General features: G+C 38.9%; 2 protein-coding genes and 1 long non-coding RNA gene across 8 annotated transcripts in view; 1 reads left to right on the forward strand and 2 right to left on the reverse strand.

Annotated features, from left to right (window-relative positions):
• Window positions 1-27,135, forward strand: part of REC114 (REC114 meiotic recombination protein) — a 108,214-nt gene extending 81,079 nt beyond the window's left edge. The window contains exons 3-6 of one of the 2 annotated variants that reach the window (XM_003267189.4): window positions 6,609-6,692; window positions 17,299-17,511; window positions 22,650-22,736; window positions 26,077-27,135. In XM_003267189.4, coding sequence (XP_003267237.1) covers window positions 6,609-6,692; window positions 17,299-17,511; window positions 22,650-22,736; window positions 26,077-26,241 — 549 coding nt within the window. In that variant the 3' untranslated portion in view covers window positions 26,242-27,135. The remainder of the gene's footprint in view (window positions 1-6,608; window positions 6,693-17,298; window positions 17,512-22,649; window positions 22,737-26,076) is intronic. The other variant, XM_030814723.1, reaches the window with a different exon arrangement.
• Window positions 13,152-26,176, reverse strand: LOC115835515. The gene is made up of 3 exons (XR_004030556.1): window positions 26,041-26,176; window positions 24,652-24,849; window positions 13,152-13,190 (listed from the first exon to the last, which is right to left on the reverse strand). It is a non-coding gene; the product is annotated as an uncharacterized LOC115835515 (long non-coding RNA).
• NPTN (neuroplastin) overlaps window positions 26,337-27,422 on the reverse strand; it is a 74,031-nt gene continuing 72,945 nt past the window's right edge. For all 5 annotated transcript variants that reach the window (XR_004030555.1, XM_012507464.2, XM_003267188.4 and 2 more), the window contains one exon: window positions 26,337-27,355. The gene's annotated coding sequence lies outside the window, so the exon portion shown is untranslated. The remainder of the gene's footprint in view (window positions 27,356-27,422) is intronic.

Below are 27,422 nucleotides of genomic sequence, written 5' to 3' on the forward strand. Positions count from 1 at the left end.
CATACCATGATTTCTAGATGATAAAAATTGTAAAACACAGTCATCCTTTTTTGTTGACGTTATTTATTTTTATTTACTTTACTCCTTCCAAATAGCCTATAGTTCAGCATGAAACCAAACTGGTTATATAGCTTTTATAAATCAGGAAAAATATAACTCCAAAATAAAGTAAGTTATAGAATGGGCATCTTAGTTTGAGCTGTCTCAGTCTGAGACATGATATTGTTTAAGTGTGGAATAGGCACTTTGAAGTAAGGCAGGTATTTCTTCTCCTAGCACAATATTGTATGTTTCTGAATATTGCAGAAGATCCATATTCAAATCTAAGACCAAAATCTAATCAAACCAGCTACAAATTATTTCTATCTTATTATTCCCTTTTGTTAGCTTAATACCTTAATTATTAGCTTAACCCAACAACTGGTTATGATTGTTGAAAATTTAATTTTTGCCTGGGTGTGGTAGCTTATGCCTATAATCCCATCACTTTGGGAGGCCCAGGCTGGAAGATTGCTTGAGACCAGCCTGTACAACATAGCGAGACCCCATCTCTACAAAAAAATTTAAAATTAGCTGGGCATGGTGGTGCATGCCTATGGTCCCAGCTATTCAGGAGGCTGAGGTGGGCGGATTGCTTGAGTCCAGGAGATCAAGGCTGCAGTGAGATATCATCGTACCACTGCACTCCATCCTTGGCAACAGAGCAAAACCCTGTCTCCAGAAAAAAAATGTAATTTTAGAAATCCCAGTCTTTTGCTTTGTTTTCCCTCTCCACATTGTTGTCTTCATATTTGTAGCAATTCTCTTATCATGGATTTTTTTTTTTCTGTTTTCAGTGAAATTTGATCCTCACAAACTGAGCTCCAAGATAATGAGTCAGAAACACAACCCTGAAGCTTAGGCCAGGGTCTAAGTTTTAAATAAATCACCTGGCACCAAAACACCTTCTCACATTCATCAAGAAGACCTTTTGGTGTTCTGGGCTTGGGGACAAGGTGCATTGTCAAATGATTAGTCATCAAGTTATTTTTGTAGCCTTATTCTCTTATGCTGTTTTCCTCTGAATCAGGGTTTTTATAGCAGGTGTGAACATTTATAATTGTCATTTTCATAAAAATAAAATGCTGTTTTCTTCAAAGCATTTACAAAATCATAACGGGAAGATTTTAAAGCTAATTTACCTAGCTAAATGCCAGTGACACCCCATGATATTCTCCTGGCTTCCTTGCCCAAACTGGTGGGTGAAGTCAGAACTGAGGGGTGTCTAAGGTACTAACGGAACTAGCTCAATGGCAGAGTCAACAGCAAGGGAAACAGACTCAGTAGGGTTAAGGGCCCAGGTAGTTTTTCCCATCATCTTTGGACTTCGGATTGTGTACATCTTATCTCTGCATCCATTTTCTTAGGTACTTTTCTCCCTTCCCTTGATGGCTTCCTTTTTATCTCTTTGGCAAGTCTTCATTATGTATGATAACAGGGGCCACGGAGTGCATGGATGACCACAATTTAGAAACGCACTTCATAATTTATAATGCATGAAGACCAAAGCTTGAGATTATATGAAGTGTAGTGTGGCGCCCCATCTTGGTGGCATATTGGCCACTGCCCTTCAGGGAGGCTGTGCCAGAACTGGGCAAATTAAGGGATGGGTCACAGTGTGTTAGGAGGAAATGGGGATGTCAACCGTGTGCCAGAAATTGGCCCTCTTTCATTCAACAGACATGCTGGGCACAAAGATGAATGTACCCCAGTTCTTGATCTCATGAAGTTTGCAGTGAGGTGTAGGGGCTACAAAAAGAAGACAGGGTAGAAGCAACAGCCAGCCATTGCAGGGCACAGCATCTCCTGCTGCTAGACTCCATGCAGATTTGACAGCCCTTATTTCTACTCCATCCCTGTGCATCACCTGACACCATTGACAAGTTTCTCTGCTGGAAACTCTCACCCCTCTTAGCTTCCACATTACTCTGTCCTGGACATTCATTCTTGGTATTGGCTCTTGTTCTTTTGTCTGATGGTAAATTAGCATTTCCTAGAGTTCTCCACTCTTTCCCATCCCACCCAGTGCCATCAATTCTGAACCTCAATTTTTCTGCCTCAGCACTTTCCTGGGTTATGACAGACTCTCATCAGTTAACAGTAACTTCCTTTGGCAGTGATTCTTGACCTGGTGGGGGAACAGTATCCAAAGCTCCAGTAGCAGAAGCTCCCTGGGTGATTTTGACACATTTCCCCCTACTCTTGGACAGATTCTGTGTCTTATATTTTAACCCCTAGCACGGTGGCCAGCTGTGGTAGGAGCTCAGTGATGTTAACCACGTGTTTAATGGCAGTAAGCACAGCATGCTATGAGAACACAGAGCGGGTCACTTAATTGTGAGAAAGTCAGGAAAAGCTACAGAGAAGCCATCAGTTGAGCCAAACTGAATTCTCTAGATGGATAAGCCTTAAAGAGATTCGAACAGGTGGATTTTCACAGCAAGGCAGATCAGTTATTGAACTTTATGTATGGCAAGTGGTTAGACACACAGGCTTCTTTCCTAAATCTCAGCATTAAGAGGAAAGAACTCTTTCTGAATTTTGAACATTAGCATAAGTCAAATAAAAGTAAGATGTTCTATATCACTATATCACTATATTACACTGGATAGGTAATAGATTTGTGGCCATCACTGCTCCCAAGAAATGATACTGGTCCTGGCATGAAATAAGTCTAATTAATTTTAAAAAATAATTTCAATTTTCATTTTAGATTCAGGGGTACATGTGCAGGTTTGTTACCTGAATATATTGTGTGATGCTGAGGTTTGGGATACAAATGATCCCATCACCCAGGTAGTGAGCATAGTACCCAACAGATAGTCTTTTAATTAATTGTAATAAAGAGTTTCATTTATTCACTCAATAAACTTATTGAAGCACCTTCTAGTGTTAAGCACTATAATAGGTGCTATATATTCATTAGCGAGCAAAACGAACTTAGCCCCTTCCCTCATGGGGCTTATAGTCTAGTGAAAAAATAGACATTAAGGAAATCACTACAAACACACAGACACAATGATAAATGCTATGAGAGAAAGTGGAATGTTAAGGGAAAGTACAACAGAGTCACCTACTTGAGAGACTAGGCAAGAAGTGAACAATGATCAGAGGTTAATTAGGCAAAAAAATTAGGGGGAAGAGGCAGAAGAGATACAGGAAACTCCATGGCAAAATGGTTTGAACAAATTGATGAAGAGCCATAAAGCAAGCAGCTCAACTAAGAGTTGCTGTTGAGGAGAAAGGGCACACCCCTTCTCAGGTCCTGCTTCTGCCTCTTCCTTGAGTTCATGCCATATTGTAGTGGGGGTATTCCCCCATCAACTCCAGCGACAGTGGTCTCCTTGCAGGTTCTCAGACAGGCTATGCTGTTTCATGCCTTTTAAAAATTGTGGTAAAAAACACGCGACATGAAATGTACCCTCATGTTAAGTGTTCAGTACAGTATTGTTAACTATAAGCACAGTGTTGTCCAGCACAGATTTAAGCATTATGCATAACATAAGCATTAAGCATAACATTACGCAACAGTGTTGTCCAGCACAAATGTTTGCACAAATTTTCTCATACATGCATAAGAAGCTTACACAGCTCAAAAATCAGAGCAATGTAAAAAGGCATAGAGAAAGCTTTTATTCCCACCCCTGCCCCATCTGCACTGTTCGCCTTCACTCCCTGCAGGTAACATTTTTATTAGCCTCTTGTGTATTAGTCCTCCAGTTCTTTATGTAAAGAATATACATTGTTATGTTCTCTTATTAAAAAAGTAGCATATGATGGACATTGTTATGTAGCTTGCTTTTTTGCCTAACAATACGTGTTAGAGTTCAGTTTATATAGAGCTGCACTGTCCAAGAAAGTCAGTAGGAGTCATATGTGGCTGTGGAGCACTTGAAATGTGGCAGGTGCAACTAAAAATGGAATTCTAAATTTAATTTAAATTTAGATTTAAAAAATGAAAGCAGTGAACAATATTTTCCTATTAATCTCAACTTCATTGTTTTAGTAGGACTACATTTCACTTTAACCATTGAAAATCCAACATCCAAATTGAGATGTGGTATAAGTGTAAAACACACACTGGATTTCAAAGACAGTATAAAAAAAATGCAAACTGTAGGCCGGGCGCGATGGCTCACGCTTGTAATCCCAGCACTTTGGGAGGCCGAGGCGGGCGGATCACGAGGTCAGGAGATTGAGACCACGGTGAAACCCCGTCTCTACTAAAAAATACAAAAAATTAGCCGGGCGTGGTGGCGGGCGCCTGTAGTCCCAGCTACTTGGAGAGGCTGAGGCAGGAGAATGGCGTGAACCCGGGAGGCGGAGCTTGCAGTGAGCCGAGATTGCGCCACGGCACTCCAGCCTGGGCGACAGAGCAAGATTCCATCTCAAAAAAAAAAAAAAGCAAACTGTCTCATTAATGTTTTACATTGTTTACAATCTAGTCATCAATTTGTTCAATGTTTTTTGATATAGTTGGTTAAACAAAATACTAAAACCAATTCTGCCAATTTATCTCTTTTTAAAAGTGATACCAGAGAACTTTAAATTACATATGTGGCTCAAATTCTTTTTTTTTTTTTTTAGACGGAGGCTCGCTCTTTCACCCAGGCCAGACTGCAGTGGTGCTTATCTCGGCTCACTGCAAGCTCTGCCTCCCGGGTTCACGCCATTCTCCTGCCTCAGCCTCCCAAGTAGCTGGGACTACAGGCGCCTGCCACCGTGCCCGGCTAATTTTTTGTATTTTTACTAGAGATGGGGTTTCACCATGTTAGCCAAGATGGTCTCGATCTCCTGACTTCATGATCCACCCGCCTCGGCCTCCCAAAGTGCTGGGATTACTGGAGTGAGCCACTGCGCCCAGCTCAAATTCTATTTCTACTGGACAGTGCTGATATATAACAGTTACTACTTTTTACACCTGTATAGTATTCCATTGTATAGAGTACCACAATTTACTTAACCAATCCACCTTTGATGCATACTTGTTTCCAATCTTCTGTTAAAAAAAAAACAAAACAGAAATGCTTACCCTTCTCCATGCATCACTTCATACATGTGCAGGTTGATCTGTAAAATGAATTCCTGGCATTGGGATTGCTGGGTCCAAATGTAAATACATTTGTAATTTTGATATTGCCAAATTGCCCTCCATTAGCATTGTACCAATTTGCACTCCCACCAGCAATGTGTGTGAGTGCCAGTTTCCTCATATATTGCCACTTGAAACTACAATTAACTGTATTTTTGGATGTAATAATCATTTCTTTTTGTTAATTCTGAGAGGGTTTTAAGAAGAAATCATAAATGGTTTGTCTAACTTCTTTTTCCATTTGGGAAAAAAACCTGCCATTGATAAAATGCTTAGAGGTAGCATTTCAGAACTGACTTTTTTTTTGAGACGGAATCTCCCTCTGTCCCCCAGGCTGGAGTGCAGTGGTGCAATCTCGGCGCACTGCAACCTCCGCCTCCTGGGTTCACGTCATTCTCCTGCATCAGCCTCCCGAGTAGCTGGGACTACAGGCGCCCGCTACCACGCCTGGCCATTTTTTTTTTTTTTTTTTTTTTTTAATGAAAGCATCAAAGAATTAACCCGCACTGTTTCCCAGGTTGTAAATTTCTATGAAAGTTGCAACTTTCACCATACTGAGATTTAGGTAGAGGGATTTTGTGAGGGTTCAAATGGATAAGGGACTACATTTTCTTATGTTTTTTTGAGTTGGGGATTTCTCAGATTACTCCAGCAGCCTTCCCTGGCTGTGGTGGACTAATATTTAAGGGTAGACCGGCAGTTTGCATGCAGTTTTTGCATATTGTCAGTAATCTCTTGGATTGGTTTTACTGTATGCTAGACATATTCTAACTCAATGGGTTGCTTAACTGAGGAAACCACTGACAACATAATTGGCGCTTAAGAGCTGCCATAATCATCAGATAGTTCATTCCACTGACTTTATTAGTAAATGGCAGAGAAAGTTTTTCTTTTCACTGTATGGATCCAACTGTTGTCCCTCATTTGAGACTTGTGTGCCCTCTACTGCCCCCTTTGCCTTTTTTTGTTTTTTCAGATGGAAATGAAGAAGTAAACATATAGTATCCAAAAGCAAACTGCTTTAAATTTTCCATTCATAGGAATATGAAAATAAGATTCTTGTGAAGAGAAATCTTACTATGGAGTTAGAGACGTGCCAGATAAGTTAATAAATCAGTATAATGGAACCCTTGATTTGGGGGAATATAAAATATTTTGGCAAATCCTAGAGGCATAGAAAGGCATGTTATATCAAATATGACTATGGACACTTAACTATCTTTAGTATTGTATTGATTTTCAACATAAAAAGATTAAGAAAAAAAGTTGTCGTATGTTCCTCATGCAGGAGACGCACCAGGACATTGAGGACTTAGTATAAGGGTCATCCCTGGCAACTGGTTTTATTGAGTCATTGCTACTGTGTTTGAGTTACACAATAAATAAATATACAACTTTCTAACAGGAAGTAGCTGCAGCCGCAGCTATTCTTCATATTTTTGCTTCTGTTGCTGATTTTTGCTTAATTTTATTTCAGGAAGGGTTTTCACTCATTGGTAGCAAGGACTGGTTGAAGATTGTAAGACGCGTGGATTGTCTGTTGTTTGGAACAACGATAAAGGCAAGATTTAAGCTAATGATCATACTCTTCTCATCTTCTATGTGTGTATGTTGGGGAGGTGTTTGGGGGCATCTCTTGGTAGGTGACGGGTACTGGGAAGAATACAAATGTTTAAGAAAGGTTTGTACTATGAGCAAAACATGAAACAAGGACCGTAGAGAGGCAGAAGCCTCATTAGCAGGAGGACATTGCTAAGGAGTCAGGCTCTGATGGATTTATCAATATGCATCTGATGGAGCTGTGCAGCCATTCTCTATCCCCCAAGCACAAATCGGAAGTGGAGTACATCATTTGTCTTGCTATTTGGATGTTTAAAAAGGTGTATATCTTCAAATGATTCAGTGAATATGTATTTTCATTTTTTCTCTTTTTAATATTAAAAAATTTCCATTTTACTTGCTTTCTAGCTGTATTAAGTGTAAAGAATGATCCTCATCAAAGAAACATTCATATTAATCACCTGGATCATTTTCCTTCAAAAATAACTATGAAAACCAATCTGTTAACGTTCACGGAGTAGATAATATTGAAATTTAAGTGAACGATAGTAATTTTTGAGGGACTCAGACTCTGAGAGTTAGACGATTATCTAGTGGAGGGGTATTAACCTGGGGTACACAGACCCCAGAGTCTCCATAGAATTCAGGGGGTCCAGGAACTTCCATGGATTTCCACTGACCTCTAATTGAAATTTATCATTTCCTTCCACTGTGAATGTAAGGCCAGCAGACCACAGTAGTTTTAGACCTTCTCACTAATGGAAATCACAGATACTTTCATATCACATTTCAGTTGTTTCTGACATCTCAAATGTTTATGCTCATCACTACCTCAAAATTAAGGTGTTTATTAGTCCTCCTACTAGATCTTTATTATCCAATACATTAATAAAGAAGCATATATGTTAGTTCACAAATTAGTGCCTTAATATTGTAATAAACTAATTCAGTATAATTGGTTTCTTTGTAAACTTGTGCATTTTGTGTAATTAAAAACATTGTTCGGAGAAGGGGTCCACTGGCTTACCAGATTGCCGCAGGGATCTGGAGCACACACTCCAAAATGTTCAGAACCCCTGTTTTGTTTCCCATATAAGGAAAGTGACTTAAGCCAATAGCCCAGGTTATGACTAGCTATCAGGGAACCAGGCTGCCCTTTGATCTTTGGACTTAGCTCCAGACCATATCATACTGAATGAATGTATAGATCTCTGAAAAAGTTATACCATGCTGTATGTTTGATATTTGAGTTTTAAATTTTTCTAAATATAATTACTAAAATTTTAAACTAACTACAAAGAGCAAAATAAAAACCAACCATAATTTGACCACTGAAAAATAATTATTAATATTCTGAAGGTTTTACTAAGCATATATACTGTATCAGGATTGTGTTCAGATGCATGTAAGAGAAAAATCAGCTATAATGGCCTAAAAACCAGGTTTCTTTTTTTTCACTTAAAAGGAAATCTAGGCTGGGCATGGTAGCTCATGCCTGTAATCCCAGCATTTTGGGAGGCCAAGACGGGTGGATCACCTGAAGTCAGGAGTTCAAGACCAGCCTGGACAACATGGTGAAACCCCATCTTTACTAAAAATACAAAAATTAGCCAGGGGTGGTGGTAGGTGCCTGTAATCCCAGCAACTTGGGAAGCTGAGGCGAGAGAATTGCTTGAACCTAGGAGGCAGAGGTTGCAGTAAGCCAAGATCGCACCACCACACTCCAGCACGGGCGACAGAGCAAAACTCCATCTCAAAAAAAAAAAAAAAAAAAATCTAGAAATAGGCCCTTGCTAGCATCCTCCAGCAACTCAACAGTGTCCAAGTTGGCATCTCGGTAATTCTGGCCTCTCCCTCTTGGGTGCAGAATGGTTGCTGCAGCTCTACTGTATTTCCACTGAAGGAAGGTCAGCATCACCTGGCCCTTTTATAAGGAAAGCATCCACTTTCCTATATAGCTCTCCACCACCCACAACCCCCAGAAGATGCCTGCTTATGTCATGGACCAGTGTAATATGGCTGTCCCAAACTGCAAAGATTAGGAAAATGGGCATTTGACGTTTCCAGCCCCTCTCGTGGATTGGCTTGTGCTAATTGAGTGTCCACCATATAGATAATTTATAAAATGGGGATTGTAGTACTTTGTATCCTGCTCTTTTTATCAGGAACATTATACCAAGTCATTAGATAGTCTCTGAAAGGAAACACTCATAATGGCTTGGTAGCATGTTATTGTTTGGATGCACTAGGGTTTAACTCATTGCTAATTTTTCACTATTATAAAAATGTTCAGATTTTCATAAGGATTTATTTACAGGGTTCTTGAGATAGAAGTCCTAGAAGTATACATTTTTTTAAATTTTATTTTATAAATTTGCCTCCCGATAGGTTGTCCCTGCTTCTACTGTACTGGCAATGTGTAAGAATGTTCATTCATCCAAATCCTCTCCAACATGGTGATACAATTTAAATTCAAAAACTAGTTTCTGGCTGGGCGCGGTGGCTCCCGCCTGTAATCCCAGCACTTTGGGAGGCCGAGGCAGGTGGATCACGAGGTCAGGAGATCCAGACCATCCTGGCTAACACGGTGAAACCCCGTCTCTACTAAAAATACAAAAAATTAGCCGGGTGAGGTGGCGGGCGCCTGTAGTCCCAGCTACTCCAGAGGCTGGGGCGGGAGAATGGCGTGAACCCCGGGGGGCGGAGCCTGCAGTGAGCCGAAATCGCGCCACTGCACTCAAGCCTGGGCGACAGCGAGACTCCGTCTCAAAAAAAAAAAAAAAAAAAAAAAAAAAAACAACAACAACAAAAACAAACTACTTTCTAATTTGACAGGCAGAAATGAGCATATTCCTTTAATTTGCATTTCTTGTTAAAACCGATGAGAATGGTAATGTAACATTTGTATTTCTTCTGTGAATCACCTACTTCTTTTGCCTAGTTTTTCTCTTCTTCAAACTATGTATAATTTGTGTAGCTATATAATTTTATATATTTGTGTACATACTGTATGCACAGACTTTTTAAACATTTAAAACTGGGAAGCATTTGCCTGTTACTGTGAATGGTTTTTTTTTTTTGAGATGGAGTTTCGCTCTTGTTGCCCAGGCTGGAGTGCAATGGCGCGATCTCAGCTCACTGCAACCTCCTCCCAGGTTCAAGTGATTCTCCTGCCTCAGCCTCCTGAGTAGCTGGGATTACAGGCATGCGCCACCACGCCCAGCTAATTTTGTATTTTTAGGAGAGATGGGGTTTCTCCATGTTGGTCAGGCTGGTCTCAAACTCCCGACCTCAGGTGATCTGCCCGCCTCTGCCTCCCAAAGTGCTGAGATTACAGGTGTGAGCCACCATGCCTAGCTGTAAATGCTATTCTTTATCCCAAATATATTTTCAGCTAGTTATTATTGGATTTTTTTCTGAATTAGTTTAAATTTAACCTCCTTACTAAACTTTTATTAACTGTTTGTTTTTTTAATTTCTAGGAAAGTGTTTTTATAATTTACAGACAATTGTATTTCTTTCCAATGATTTATATTTTTTATTACTTTCCCCACCTTACCGAATTGTCTAGATCTCCCAGAATGCTGTAATCATAGGGTTATAGTATCTTTGATGTCTTCCTGACTTGCATGGGAAGTAGTGTTTAGACATTTTTTTTGAGAAGAGTCTAACTCTGTCACCCAGGCTGGAGCACAGTGTTGTGATCTCTGCTCACTGCAGCCTCAACCTTCAGGGCTCAAGCAATCCTCCCGCCCCATCCTCCTGAGTAGTTAGGACCACAGGAGTATGCCACCATGCCTAGCTAATGGTCGGATATTCTTTATCATGTAAGGGAGATTCTCTTTCAATTATAGTTTATTTAATACCTTTGTCAGGATTACATATCATTTTATCAAATGCTTTTTGACAAGTATTAAGATCATTGGTGTTTTCCTCCTTTGATCTATTGACTTGATGTAATATTTTGACATTGAACCAACAGATTCTTCTTTTGCCCTACCTGGCAAAGAATATCTCTGGTGCTTCTTGGCTTGGATAACTTTTAGTTTTCAAGTATTATGCCAAAACACTATTATTTAATTGACAAATGGAAGAAGTAAAATTTTCACTCCTTTTATAGCAATTTAATATAAATTCTGTGAGTAGTAAACATTATATTTCTTTTCTCTCTGAACTGAAATAAGTAGGTTGAATAAATTCTGCCTACTTATAAGGTAGGCTTCCCTGTTTCTAGCAATTCTGAACAAATAGGTTCTGGCTAATGGGCTAACAGTAGACATATAATTACTTATCTTAAGGGCACTTTGGCTTAAAGAAGGAAACCCAAACAACCACTGTCCTCTTTACTTCTCACTCCCAGTAACTCACTGAGGAGTTTTTTAAATGATTTCGTCTAGCCAAGGCTTTGAGTATTGCCTTTTAGTTTCAAAGCAAAGAATCAAATAAAATGCTGAAGTACCTTCTCTGGTTAAGACCTTTTTCTGTACTTCCACATTTTCTATAGTAGAGGAATTCACAATTAGTGGTGGGGAAAACTGCTTCAGTTGGGGTCTTAGTGGTAATGGAAAATTTCATACTGATCTGGGTGACGAATCTAAAACAGCGGGAAAACCCACTGGGTTTTTATGAGGCCTCTAGTGTCTCCTTGGCTGTCTATGTCGTGTTAACTGGGCTCCACATTTTCCAGGGCGTGATGATGCCTTGGAACACCTGCTGTGGAGCCTGTGGCCTAACCATCTCTGTATGGAGATGCTATTCATACCTGTGAGCCAGCACTTAGTAGGCCTAATCCCTTTGTGAGTACACGTAGATAAGTGAAAAGAGATGAGCACTTATCCTTAAATTTGCTTCCTTGAGTCTGTATTAGTTGTTATAACTTGAAATTAAGTGTTCTGAAGGAGGGTAGGTGCAACTTTACATGTAAGCCACCACTTCAGATACAGTAATTATGAGCCCATCTTCTTAGGTGATAGAAACTAGAGACTGTATATTTGGCAAAGTTCGTGATTGTTGGTATACTTGAGAACTTTTCACTTCACAGCAAGAAGCTCTTTCTGACTTTTAATTATGGCATAAAAATAAATCTCATCAAGACTTTGAATCTTTAGCAGTCCCTCTGGTTAACCCAGTGGAAAGTTTTCCATTATGTTAACCTATGGCATTGAGGTTATAGGATGGAGATACAACTAATTTTCAGATTTTTCCTGATGTACCTGGGTTTTATCTTTGATCCACATGCATTGAAGTGGTATTTCTGGCTTTAGATGATAAGCTCAAATTCTAAAATTTTTACAGAAGCAAACATGGAACAAGACTTCAGTTAGGCTATTAGACATGTAACCTACTCTGTTGCATTTTTGGAATTATACTCCAAAAACCCCTAGCTATCCAAACTGATTATTATATACATTCACATATAGATACCTGTAGACTTATATAACTGGTCTCAGGTTTTTGCCCTGCTTGTATGCTTAGTGTCTGCTTGTGCATACAGCTTTTTAAAGCTAGCTACGAAGTACAGTTGCTGATGTCACTGTCAGAAGGTGAATCGCAGAATCCTAATAGCTAATCATATAGATGTCTTCATATAGAGTCTGTTGGAAACAGCTAAGTAACTGTAAACAAGAAATCAGTTTAATTTCACAAAAGAAGATTCATAGTAGTATTATAGACTGAATGTATAGGTCTCCTATCAGTTCTTTTCCCTTCCTCAGGGAAGTTTACCTTTCAATGACTCTTGATAATTTGGGGATTATCCATCCAAGAGGAAAATGGCTAAGGGCATGAATAGGTAATACACTAAAAGAAAAAATACAAATGACCAATAAGCATAAGAAAGATAGTCAACCTCACTTGTAATCAAAGAAATGAAATTTTTAAAAAACTATGTTAACTTAGTGTGTTGACAAAAATTTAAAAACATAATCTTCAGTGTTGGAGGGAAATGGGCACACAGATTCTTGGTGGGAGTAAATCAGCCCTGTCCTGCCACAGGGGAGTTAGGCATTATGTACCAAAATATGAATTACACACATCCTTTGACCCAGCAAGTCTTGCTTTTAGGCATGTATACACAAAGATGTATGTATAAGAGTGCTTGTTAAAGCTTTGTGGTTTATATAGGAACAAAGGCTGGAAATAACCTAAATGTTCATCCATAGGGGGCCAGTTAAATAAAGGAATACTCTTCAGCTATTGAAAGTAATGAGGTATACTTCTATTTTTATATATTTGATGTTAAATTAAAAATTATGTTATAGAACAGCAATGTATTTTATATACACACAATATATATATATAACCTATAAAAATATATTTATCAGTAAACTCATTTTCGATAAAGGTGCCAAGAACATAACCTGAGGGAAAAGACAGTCTCTTCAATAAAGAGTTCTGGGAAATTGCTGAGGCAGGAGAATCGCTTGAACCCGGGAAGTGGAGGTTGCGGTGAGCTGAGATTGTGTCATTGCACTCCAGCCTGGGCAACAAGAGCAAAACTCTGTCTCAGGGAAAAAAAAAAAAAAAAAAAAAGAGTTCTGGGAAACTGATATCTATGTGCAGAAGGATGAAACAAGACTCCTATCTTTCACCATATACAAAAATCAAATAAAAATGGATTAAATACTTACATCGAAGACCTCAAACTATGAAAACTACTACAAGAAAACATTGAGGAAACTCTCCAGGATGTTGATCTGGGCAAAAATTTCTTGAGTAATACCCCACAAGCGTAGACAACCAAAGCAAAAATGGACAAAGGGGATCACTTTAAGTTAAAAAGCTTCTGCACAGCAAAGTGAAGAGACAACCCACAGAAGAGGAGAAAATATTTGCAAACTACCCATATAACAAGGGATTAATAACCAGAATGTATAAGGAGCTCAGACAACTCAATAGGGAAAAAAAATCTAATAATCTGATTAAAAAATGGGCAAAAGATTTGAATAGACATTTCTCAAAAAGCAAATGGCAAACAGGTATATGAAAAGGTGATCAACATCACTGATCATCAGAGAAATGCAAATTACAACTACAATGAGATATCATCTCACTCCAGTTAAAATGGCTTTTATCCAAAAGACAGGCAATAACAAATGCAGGAGAGGTATGTGGTGAAAAGGGGACCCTCTTAAATGGTTGGTGGGAATGTAAATTAGTACAACCATTATGAAGACAGTTTGGACGTTCCTCAAAAAACTAAAAATAGAGCTACCATATGATCCAGCAATACTACTGCTGGATATATACCCAAAAGAAAGGAAATCAATATATCAGGATATCTGCACCCCCATGTTTGTTGCAGCACTGTTCACTATAGCCAAGATATGGAAGCAACCTAAGTGTTCATCAGATAAATGGACAAAGAAAATGTGGTACTTATGCACAATGGAGTACTATTCAGCCATAAAATAGATATACGCAGAATGGGTATAACTGGCTAGCCATATGCAGAAATACAAAAATTAATTCAAGATGGATTAAAGACTTAAATGTAAAACCAAACGCTGTAAAAATGCTGGAAGACAACCTAGGCAATACCATCCAGGACACAGGCACAGGCAAAGATTTCATGACAAAGATGCCAAAAACAACTGCAACAAAAGCAAAATAGGATCTAATTAAACCAAAGAGCTATGCACAGCAAAAGAAACTATCAACAAAGTAAACACAAAAGCTATAGAATAGAACATTTTTGCAAACTATGCATATGACAAAGGTCTAATATCCAGCACCTACAAAGAACTTAAAATTTACAAGAAAAAAACAACTCCATAAGAAAGTGGGAAAAGGACATGAATAGACACTTTCTTTTTTTTTTTTTGAGATGGAATCTTGCTGTTGCCAGGCTGGAGTGCAGTGGCGTGCTGTAGGCTCACTGCAACCTCCACCTCCTGGGTTCAAGTGATTCTTCTGCCTCAGCCTCCCAAATAGCTGGGACTACAGGTGGGTGCCACCATGCCCAGCTAATTTTTGTATTTTTACTAGAGACAGGGTTTCACCATGTTGGCCAGGATGGCCTTGATCTCTTGACCCTTGTGATCCTCCCGCCTCGGACTCCCAAAGAGCTGGGATTATAGGCATGAGTCACTGTGCCTGGCCTGAATAGACACTTTTTAAAAGTAAGACATACATGCAGCCAACAACTATATGAAAAAAAGCTCAATATTACTGATCATTAGAGACATGCAAATCAAAACCAGTGAGATACCACCTCATACCAGTCAGAATGACTATTACTAAAAAGTAAAAAAAAAACAGATGCTGGCGGGTTGTGCTTATATACTGTTGGTGGGAGCGTAAATTAGGTCAGCCATTGTGGAAGACAGTGTGGCAATTCCTCAAAGACCTAAAACACCATCTGACCCAGCAAGCCCGTTACTTGGTATATAATCAAAGCAATATAGATCATTCTGTAATACTGACACATGCACATGCATGTTCTTTGTGGCACTATTCACAATAGCAAAGACATGGAATCAACCTAAGTGCCCATCAGTGATAGACTAGAAAATGTGGTACCTACACACCATGGAGTACTATGCAGCCATAAAAACATGAAATATTCTTTGCAGGGACATGGATGGAGCTGGAGGCCATTATCCCTAGCAAACTAACACAGGAACAGAAAACCAAATACCACAAGTTCTCACTTATAAGTGGGAGCTAAATGATGAGAACACATGAATACAGAGAGGGGAACAACACACACTGGGGCCTTTTGGAGGGTAGAGGAAGAAGAGGATCAGGAAAAATAATGAATGGGTACTAGGCTTAATACCTGGGTAATGCAATAATCTGTACAACGAACTCCCATGACACAAGTTTACCTATGTAAAAAACCTGCACTTGGACCCTTGAACTTAGAATAAAAGTTAAAAAAAAAATTATGAGATCTTGTTACTTGCAACAACACGGATGGAACCTGGGGGTCATGTTACGTGAAATAAACCAGGCACAGAAAGACAAACATCACATTCTCACTTATTTGTGGGATCTAAAAATCAAAACAATTGAACTCGTGGAGATAAAGAGTAGAAGGATGGTTGCCAGAGGCTGGGAAGGGTAGTTGGGATGGTTAATGGGTCCAAAAAAAGAATGAATGAACAGGACCTAGTACTTGATAGCACAACAGGATGACGATAATGGAAATTTTTAAATACGAGTATAGTTGGATTGTTTGTAACACAAAGGATAAGTGCTTGAGGGGATGGATACCCCATTTTCCATGATGTGATTATTACTCATTGAATGCCTGTATCAAAACATCTCATGTACCTCATATATATACCTATGTACCTAAAATTTTAGAAATTAAATATACATGAGTGTTTGTATATATTCCTTTATACACCCACAGATATATATGACTTCATATTTTTTCCAATGTTGGATAAGATAATGAATAATGGATTACTTTTATATTCAGGGGAAAAAATTAAATGAATTAAAATATAAAGAGTACCAAATACTGGCAGTGAAAAGGGGTAGTGGTGCCTATTCTTCTAAACATGATAGTTTACCATTATCTTAGCCACGCCAAGAGTTTTCCGTAATCTAAATATATGGCTTTACTTGATGGGTTTATTTAAATAGTGTAAATTGTGAACAGGAAAATCAAGGACTATTTGCTTATAGGAACTTACAGAATTTTGTTAACTGTAGTTAGGAGTGTTTTCAAGGTAGCAACATGGTATATATAGTTCATGAGGAAAAGGACTGTCACTGCTAAGCTTAGCATCTACATTTCTTTACAGAAGAAACTGATGAAAGGTATACAATATATACAGTCTGTTTCGGGAGGCTCTTATGTAGGTTGACTCCTCTAAACTAGGCATAGTAGATAACCAGAAAAAAGGGAAACTATTCTAAAATGATTTTATGTTATTGTTACAATCTAGATGTTTTTATACTTAGATGTTTTTATACTTGTAATCAAATAAGTTTGATGTAGTTGACAGATTTTTAAAATTTTTTAATTGCATCTGTCCCACATTTGCTAATTTGCCAAGGGATGTGACTCATACAGCAAATTAAAGACAGCCTTTCACTTTGCAACTTGTATGGTAGTCTGGCCTCTTTAAGGATAAAGGGTACTACAGATCATTAGCATGAGATCTATTAGCTTTGAGCATCTGCCTGTCACTCTTCCCCAGTATTGTTTAAGCTCACTGCCTTGTTTAACATAGTATCTACCTGGTTTGGTATTACTCAGTTTAGAAAAGTTTTGTTGAGCAGGACTATGCTGTATTATTATCCTCACAGATTTTTCACTTAAGGAATTAGAAGCTATGAAATCTTTATTCCAAAGCATGATAAAACACTGATCTGCAATCAGTATAGTGATCTTCCTTGTCTTTATGATATGAGCTTTTCCATTATTGCTGATGTCACTTCCCAGAGGGAAGTGAATTTTAGTATGATAAACAACTCTCAAAAGAGGGAAGAAAATGAATTATTGGCTTTTTCTATGCCTGCATCAATAAGTGAAGATGACTGTTCCCTTATCTATACCTCTTCCTCCGCCAAGCAAACACTCAGTGGAAGACCCCAAAGTAAATAGTTATATGACGAGGGTCTCTCACGATAACTTTTGATTTGTCAAACAGGACAAGAGTCGCCTGTTTCGAGTACAGTTCAGTGGAGAGTCAAAGGAGCAGGCGCTGGAACACTGCTGCAGTTGTGTTCAAAAGCTGGCGCAATACATAACCGTTCAGGTGCCTGATGGAAACATCCAGGAGCTTCAGCTGATTCCTGGCCCACCCGGGGCAAGTGAAAGTCAAGGGAAGGATTCTGCAAAGAGTGTCCCACGGCAGCCTGGAGTAAGTAGGCTGATGTGTTGGTTATACAGGAAACATGACAATGCAGTGCACGATGAGTGGCCAAAATTGACAGTGGAGTTTGTCAAGTCTGTTAGGTTTGTAGTTTAAAAAACATCTATGTTGGGTGACTTTTTAAAATTGAGGTCGACACTCATTGTAGCTCCCTATTCAGAAATTAGGGAGGGAGGAGTTCCAGCTGCATTCTGGGTGTCACTACAGAACAGTGCTTCTCAGAGTGTGGTCCATGAACCCCTCCCTAAGACCCTTCCAGGGGGCCCACAAGGTCAAAATTATTTTTCTTAATATTTAAAGAAATAGTATCACTTGCCTTTTTCACTGTGTCAACATTTGAATTGACACAAAGGCATCGTGAGGCTGCTGTCATCTCATACAGATCAGGCAGTGGCACCAAACTGTACTAATAGTCATCATGTTCCAATCATTCGCAGTAAGAACAAACTAACTAAATAACCCTGCAGTCTGCAGTACCATGGCTGTCTCAAGGGAATGCACCTGTGTGACATTTGTATTTTGAACTAGCCTCTTTTTTCATAAAATACCATCATTATGTGAGAGAACAATAGACTATGGTCATTCAGATTTGGGTATTTGGCAGACATTTTCTCAAAAATCAGTGAAATGAACTATCACTTCAGGAAAACTGATAGTATTTATTGAAAATGATAAAATTTAAGCTTCCAAGAGAAAATTAGAATCTTGAAAAACTTGTATCTGCCACATGAGCTTCACAACTTCCCAACCCGGAAGACTTTTCTAAAGGTGCTATTAATAAATGTGATTTACTTTTTTATAAGTAATTACCTGATGAAATGTGTCAATATTTGAAAGACAGTATATTCAGTGAACCAGTATTGTCCAAATGACCGATGCCTGAATGCCACAAAATTATACGTGGATAAAGAGCTATTCAAAAGTGTAAGATAGGCTAAAAGATTGTAATATAACATTATAACAAGTTTATTGCTATGGTTTCTGATTCTATATTGCAACTTTAAGCAACTCACTCGTTGAGTTTTGGTGTTATATCAAGGAATATCCACAGTTATCTGAACAGGCTATTCTAAAATACCCCTCCCTTCTCCATCTACAATTTGTGTGAAGCCAGATTTTCTTCATGTCTTCAACCAAAGCAGCACATTACAGCAGACTGAATGCAGCAGCATATGTAAGAATCCAGTCACTTTCTACTAAACTAGGTAGTAAAGAGATTGGCAAAAATCATTACATTTTGTTTTAGAAAAGTTATTTTCCATAAAAATGTTTTCAACATTGACATAAAGTGGGTTTATTATTTTTAATGAATATTTTTAAATTCCATGTTAATTTCTAATATGATAAATACCAGATAAATGTAACTCAGACGAAAGTTCTCTGAAGGCCTCATAAGGGGTCTTGCGACAAAAAAGTTTGAGTCTCATGACTATAAATTTCTCCCAGAAATGTGTTCTGCATTTCTTTGGCACAGTTTCAAATATTGTTGGAATAAGCACCTACCTCTGCTCTTGAGATGAGATTCTACTTTCAAGCTGGGTTTTGCATTTGCTTTGAGAAGTGATTTTTCCAAACCTGGTTTTCCATTACTTCATCATGTTAGTTTTCCTTAGCCAAAACACCTCATTTTTGCTGTTTTGTCACTGTCTTTTTTTTTTTTTTTTTATACAGAGTTTTGCTCTTGTTGCCCAGGCTGAAGTGTGCAATGGCACGATCTCGGCTCACTGCAACCTCGCCTCCCAGGTTCAAGCCATTCTCCTGCCTCAGCCTCCCAAGTAGCTGGGATTACAGGCATCCGCCACCATGCCCAGCTAATTTTTGTATTTTTAATAGAGATGGGGTTTCATTATGTTGGCCAAGCTGGTCTCGAACTCCTGACCTCAGGAGATCCACCCGCCTCGGCCTCCCAAAGTGCTGGGATTACAAGCATGAGCCACCGCACCCAAGTGTCACTAAGTTTCTTGTTACCCATAATTTGTCTAAGGTGAACATAAATTGTCATTATTTATTATAAAATCTTTTTCTTTAAGCAGGTGCTGCATGATTTCCTCTTGAATGTATTTAGTTTGCCAAACAGATTTTTGGTGTTTTGAGTTCTTTCCCTTCGTTTGATTTTTGTGAAGATGTCTTAATGCTAAAGCTGCTTGCCTCACAAACCCTGGATCTAGTTTCAAACAATAATGCTTATTCAGCTCCTGCTATATTCCTTAAGAATCCCCTCCCTACAAATGGGTTGGTTGTTATAAGGTATTTTATTGCTTACGATTCTTTGCCCTTTAGATTTTCATGTTTCACTGCCCATTAGATTCAGATGATAGTATAGTATACCCAGTGTATGGAGTGTAACAAAAAAACCCAAAAGGGTTCCAGAATTTGGGAACTCAGTCTGGAATTCCTTATAAAGGTAATGAAGTCACATCATGCTAGAACCTCATCAGGCTACACAATTATCTGAGTATTACAAATGCAAATAAATTGAAGTTGTAACATGCAGTAACAAATGCAGGCTGAGTTGTGAGCTACAGCCCCAGATGAAGGCTCCAGCTCTCTGATGTTAAAGACTGGTCCCAAATGTCTAGGTAGAAATACCTAAGAAGTGGTTAGGAAACTTTCATGCCTTTCTTGATTCTATTTTCAGGGACTCTTCTGAACTGTAATTGGGTGATTTGACTAAGATAGCATGATGTTGTGCAAAGACTACAGGCTTTGGTATCAAAATGGATCTAGGTTAGAATCCTGGCCCTATTTCTTAGTAGCTGTGTGATCTCACGGAAGCCAATTAGCCCCATCTGTAAAATGGTGAGATTAAAATGCTGTGTAGAAAGCACCCAATACAATGCCTGGCAAATATAATCACAAAATCCATCATTACTATTATTGCCACCAGTGTTACCCTTTCAGATGTGCCTTCCCTTGCAAATGAACAAATCAGCATCCTGGTCAATTAGCAAGGATAAGAACCTCCAGAGCCAAGAGAGGGCATGATAAGACAGTGTCTGAAGCTGCAGAGCAGATGACAAGTTAAAGCCATTGGATTAAATTCCACCAGCATACAGACCTTGTGAGGCACCACCTAGAACATTCTAGTTTTCCTAATGGCAAAACATAAGGTTTGCCCTTAACTACTGTTGTACAAATTTTGGTAGCATGTGCTCTTTCTCAGAATCCGTCTTAAGAGGTACAAGCCATGGCCAAGTTCTGGTCATTTTGCTGCTCTTACATTCAGGTGTGTCATTTTTGTAATACCTATATATTTTTTAGTATAAAATAGTTGTTTCCTTCTTTGCAAATAGAGATAATTCTATTTCAAGTTCTTGAGTCATTTACGGGCTCATATTTTAGTTTTTGCTTTTCCTCAGCCTTGTAATTTTGTTAACCGTGGCTTAACCAGGCATTTCTAAACCTTAGCACTTCAAAGGCAACCAGCCCACCCCAGGGAGGGGGATGGGAAAGACAGTCAAGAGGATCGCAGTTCCTATGTGGACTCTTTCCTGTTAGCACAAGTAGTCCAGAAGAAAGTAGCTAGGGGACTCCAGCTACTGTGTGCACAGACTCTTCCGTCTCTATGCAGTTGCAGGGGTGGACCATCTAATCCTAGAGCCTGCTAGCCTCAGGTGCTTCAGCTCCACTTAGCTATTTTCTACAGTGTTTATGGCAGACAATTTTGGTTGACATCTTAGTTCTTTGTGTGAGCTGAAATGATAGGTATTCTAGGAAAGCATCAAATGTCATTGCTGAAGAAACACTACGCACTAGAGTCTGCCTTGTTTTTACAGAGGAGAAAACTGAAGAAACTGAACAGAGAAATAGGGCTTGTCTAAGGGCTCTTGATTATAGAGTCCTTTGGCCATTTTGCTCATTTTTTGTTTTCTTGTCTTTGTTCTTTCCTTCCTCACTGTACCTCCACACCTCCTTTTTGTTGTTGTTGTTTGATGCTTCCAGGTCTGGTTTTCTGCTACCTACTGACTAGCAACCATTAGCTTCTCTGTAGGACAGAAGACAGAATTTGGCATCTTCTGCCTTCTGGTAGTCAGACTTGTTGCTGAAGGACGGAAGCGCCCTCCAAAGAGTGCCCTGTTTCCTCCCTGTATTGCACCATCAGCTCATACCTAGTGCAGGATCACCACTGCTCGTCTGGAGATTAGCACTGCAGCAGCCTCAGGTACCCAAGGCATATTGGGGCCTGCAGACATGTGGCTAGAAGGAACGGAGGTAGGGCCCTTCATGCCTCCAGACCCCCTGCACCTTGTTCATTCCATTTGCCTGGAAAGCATCCCATGTCCTACCCTAGAACAACTTATTACCATAGATTCTCTCCAGATAGCATGGACCTTAGAGCATCCCTGTACTTCCTGCTTAGCATACAGCCCTCCAGTTTACCCACTTCTCTGTGAACCTCCAGCACTTCCTGAGTTGCAAGATAATTCATGGTTTTACTTGTTAGGTTCTCACTAGGTTGTGGGCTTCCAGAGGGCAGGACTATCTTGTTCTTTGTAGCTCCTATCCCTGTACCACCCCAGTGTCTAGTACGTAGGAGGCATAAACAGTCGTTGAAAGAAGGTATCTGTAAGTTTTACTTACAGAAGAACTCGTTCCTTCAGAATATCTAAAATGAGATTAAAAAAATCATTTTATTGAAAACATCAGTTGTCTTAAAATTATAGGAGTTTTCCCCCATTTTGCATTTCTGCAATGAACATGTATTACTTGAGCAGTAGAGTGTGACAAATCATGATCAGAAGCTGGGGTCCATCCACTGCATGCAGGCTGCCATGGTAACAGCACCTGGCCCACCCTCCAGCACCTGGTCCTGAATCCTAGGCTGGGCCTCTGACAACAGAGGAATGCCCCAGTGTCTGACAGGAAGAAGCACTAACAGCCTGCCAACTGCTGAAGAACGTCAAATAGAGGTCAGGAGCCGCAAATTTAAACTCAGTACTTCTGCTGTGGTAACTCAAGTAACCCTCCGTTTAAACCAGGACAGACCTATGCTGACAACCATTTTTACCACTCTTAGTGGTATTTTCTTTCTTTGAACATGAATGCATATTTCTGTTTCTTTAATGGCCTGTGGTATTTAAGATTACATTCAGCTAGTCTCCTTATTGCATGTTGTTTTATTCCAGTCCCACCAGCACTCAGAACAGCAAGTGTGTGTAACAGCGGGCACCGGCACTTCAGACGGAAGGACCTCACTGACGCAGTTAGCTCAGGTAGAGCTTATTTCTGTGTTCAATTTTCTTGTCATGAGAAGCAGTGACCCCTAAGAATTTGTATCCCTTTGTTCACTTCTTTGTTTTAGGAGAGAAACTTCTAAAGCATTACTCTAAAAGGTGATAAAGACAGAGACAGGCCATTTTCATCTACCCCTTGCAGAGTAAGTTTTATTACAGTAAGTTGTGAGGTGAGACATGATGGCTGCAGGCACATAAAGATCTACCCTCCTAAGGAAATAAAAAGAGGAAAAGTGGTTGAATGTCCAAGATAGAAAATTTAATCACCACTTTCCCAAAAAATAATAAATGGAGGACTCCATTGTAATTATGGAAATGAAATTTGGGAACTATTTTAAGACAAGTATCAAAATGAATGTGGATTCAGATCTACAGTTTCTATATGGGCAGATTGTTAGTACTCAGCTAAGGATGTGCAGAAACCCAGGAGGATTCAACTGTTACCTCAGACTTGCTTTCAGACAGCCCCTTGCCCCCTGCTGCAAAACCTCTTCATTTAAAACTATGGTTATGTGATGTCCACTCTCCTGGGAGCTCTGCAAGGACTTTGTCTCCCCCTCACTGCATTCCTCATTGCAGGTGTTCAAGCCAGCAGCTTCTGCTTTCCACAGAATTCTGCGTGGAGTTCATCAATCTTCAAGTATGATTTCTTTTTTTTTTTTTTTTTTTTTTTTTTGAGGCAGGGTCTCACTCTGTCACCCAGGCTGGAGTGCAGTGGTGCGATCTTGGCTCACTGCAACCTCTGTCTCCTGGATTCAAGTGATTCTCCTGCCTTAGCCTCCTGAGTAGCTGGGATTACAGGCATGTGCCACCATGCCCAGCTAATTTTTGTATTTTTAGTAGAGACAGGGTTTCACTATGTTGGCCAGGCTGGTCTTGAACTCCAGACCTCAAGTGATTCCCCCACCTTGGACTCCCAAATTGCTAGGATTACAGGTGTGAGCCACTATGCCTGGCCAAATTCTCTTTTAATCCCTCTACTAAACTGTGCTATCAGTAGTTTAAAAAAAAAAAAACAAAAAAAAACAAAAAGCGTTTTCTCCATCTGGCTTGCCACTAACTCAAAATAAATGGACAATCATATAGAATAAAAAACTCAAGAGGTAGGAAGACTAAGAATTCATGTTTATTTCTTTTAATAACCCAGTAACTATGAAAAAAATCTGTCCAGCAGCAGGACTGACTAATGCCCATATTTGCATTGGGGTTAGGGGCTAACTGAATCAGAGAAGCTGAGGAAAACAGAGCTGCAATAAAACAAGCAAGGCAGGGTGTGATGTCCTTATTTAGGAAATATCAATTGCTAAAAAAAGGCATACCTTTGCCCAGTTTATTTACATAGTATGGAAGAACCATATACAAATGGGAAAAAGCATGAAGCTTGGAGCTCAGATACATTACTTATTTGCTCTTATCTTTTGGACATGTCGTCATTCTATGTAAGTTGGTAAAACCTTTTGGAAGGCAATTTAGCAGTACATATCAAATTTAATTATTATGTTAGCTATAATTTCAACTACACAAACATACATATGTTTATCACAATGCTTAAGAAATTGGAAATAACATAAATGTTCATTTAATAGGATATTAAGTGAGGTATAACCACAGATGGGATGGAAATGCAATTATTACAAGGGATGTAGGCTGCACATGGTGGCTCACACCTGTAGTCCCAAGCACTTTGGGGGACTGAGGCAGGAGGATCATTTAAGGCCAAGAGTTCAAGACCAGCCTGGCCTAACATCATATTGAGACTCCCATCTCTACAAATAAACAAAACAAGTGCTGTATATCCCAAGTAAATTTCTGTTACAGAGAGTTCCTAGAGAAATATCAGTTATGTACTTACACACTAAAACATGCTATCCACAGAAAGAATAAAGCCACCTACCTCACAGAATTAATGTGAGGAGTCGATAAGATGACCGAGTCAGTGCACCAAAGTAAGTGGACCACACAGAACTGGAGCCCATCATCGTCATGTGGGACTGTGGATCCAGTGTTGCCAGATCTTCCAAATTGTCAAGATTTTTATTTGAACTCTCCTAATATTTAAATGTCGACAACTTATTCAACTGGTTTTAAAACACTGCAGGTTACCAAAGAAAACATACAGATGACAAATAAGCATGTGAAAAGATGCTCAACATTATTAGTCATTAGGCAAATGCAAATTAAGACCACAATGAGACATCCTGCAAACTTATTAGAATGCCTAAATTAAAAACAAAAACTGACAATACCAAACCCTGGATGGGTAAGCAACTAGAACTCTCATCTACACTGCTAGTGGAATGTAAATGGGACAGCCACTAGAGATGACAGCTTGGCAGTTTCTTACAAAGTTAAATATACATTCACCACATGACTCAATCCCAGGTATTTACTGAAGTGAAATGAAAACCTGTGTTCACACAAAAACCTGTAAGTGAATGTTTATAGCATCTTTATTCATAATCACAAAAAATAAAACCCAAATGTCCTTCAACTGGAGAACAGATAACCAAACTGGCACATCCATGCTATGTAATACTTATTCAGCAATAAAAATGAACTACTGCTATACTCAACATCACAGATTAATCCCAAATGTATTCATTATGCTAAGTGTAAGACGCCAGATTCAACAGCGTATTATGATTTCATTTATATGACATTCTGGAAAAGGCAAAACTATATGGAGAAGAGATCAGTAGTTACTAAGGGTTAAGGGTTTTGACGGTAATGGTTAGCACAAGGGTCACATAAGGGAATTTTTTTGGGAAGTGAAAGAAATGTTTTGTGTTTTGATTGTGGTGCTAGTTACACGACTATTTGTCAAATCTCATAGATGGCCAGAAAAACACGCGTGTGAACTAATGTCCTTTGGGCAGTCTGTGGCCTCTTTCTTACATTCAGCATGCAGCTAGCACATAGTAGGCTGCTCACATCCACTCTGCCACCTATGCTGTGGGGAAGATGAACTAAGCTAGTGGAGCTCGTTCATTCATAGGTTTGTTTTCAATCCACAGGTTATCAGCACAGTATTCTTCATTAAAGTAGAATCTCAACTTTGCAAACATTTCATCAGTACATTTGAAATTCTTTCCTTAGGGCAACAAGATTATCTCACATGCTATGGGTATTCAGAAAACATATTAATATACAAAATTGTAAATGTAACAGTAAAACTATGTAAAGGAAGCCTGTAAAGCTAATTAACACTAATTTTTTTGATGTGTATTTCTCTAATCTTAAAGCACTATTTGCCTGTGTTCTATTAGCCAGGTATTGCTTTTACCTGTAATCTGTAACGACTTTTCTGGTATCCCTGCAGACTCTTCTGGCCTCGGAGGAGCTGCCCCGTGTCTATGAACAATCTGCATGGGGTGCAGAAGAGTTAGGCCCCTTCCTACGTTTGTGCCTTATGGATCAGAATTTCCCAGCATTTGTGGAAGAGGTAGAAAAGGAACTTAAAAAGCTGGCAGGTTTGAGATATTAATGCTCTATATACATATATAACTAAGGAACTTCAAAGTATTGAAAATGCTTCCTCCTAAAATTAAAGAAGAATTAGAATAAAGAGTATTATCCAAACACCTTTTATCAATGTTTTATTTTTAAAAACAGGTGAATCCACTTTTTTATACATCATTGCACTTCAATAATTACACAAAACACACAAGTACATGCATCTACGCACCGCATGAGAACCCTGTTAGGTTATAAAATCTATCAACCAGTAAATCAATGTGAAAAAATACAGTGTCAAACCAAAAAGTGTAACTATATAGTTGCATAGAATATCACCATGCTATAACATTTCAAGGTCATTGGAAACAAAAGAAAAATTATAAAAGTTTGCCTTGATTGAATGTACAAGAATAAGGTTCAACACATCAGTGCAAAAGGATTTATGAATTTACATGACTTAACAAAAGAAAAGATAATCACTTAAAAAGCAATCATACGTATATACTGCAATTCATTATACCCATTCAGTGGACTGTTCCAGCTTATTAAAGTCACAGGTTAAGCCCTTAAAATTATAGATTTCAGTTTATATTACTCATCTTTATGTACCAGAACTGCACAATTTCCTCATCTGACAACATACAATAAGGAATGAATATCAGCAGCTTAAAAATGAAACAAGCATTTATTTTGGATTTCTCCCACCCCCAAAAATATAAATATATATATATATATTTATATACTGTATATATCTGTAGGTTTTGCTGTACTTTACAAAAATGTATCACTAGATGGCAGCAGTGCATTTTAGAGCTTTGCCAATTTAACAGCTGCATTAAGTAAAAAATGGCGCATGCATGATCTGATCCTTAGAGGACCTTTTCACTTCTATTTAAATATTTTAACAAAGGAAAAAAAAAAAGCAACATTCACAGCACATCAAGCCCAAAATAGTTTACACCTTCTACACTGAAGCATTGTTTAAAATGTACCTGGCTAGATCACCCTTACAGGAGAGGCTAAATAAGGCATGCTTTAGACAGTCATTGTGGTGTTGCTCACTTGAAAGGGGAGAGAACCAAAGAGGTCCAAGCAGAAAATTTAGCAGGTCATGTTGCCACCAGTTTCAGGAACCTAAAGATCTGTAAAGAAATATGTATTTGGAAATTATAAAGGGATTATGCACTGTCACTCACAACTACACCATGT

Source organism: Nomascus leucogenys, chromosome 6, assembly GCF_006542625.1.
Source record: "Nomascus leucogenys isolate Asia chromosome 6, Asia_NLE_v1, whole genome shotgun sequence".
Taxonomy (NCBI): Eukaryota; Metazoa; Chordata; class Mammalia; order Primates; family Hylobatidae; genus Nomascus; species Nomascus leucogenys.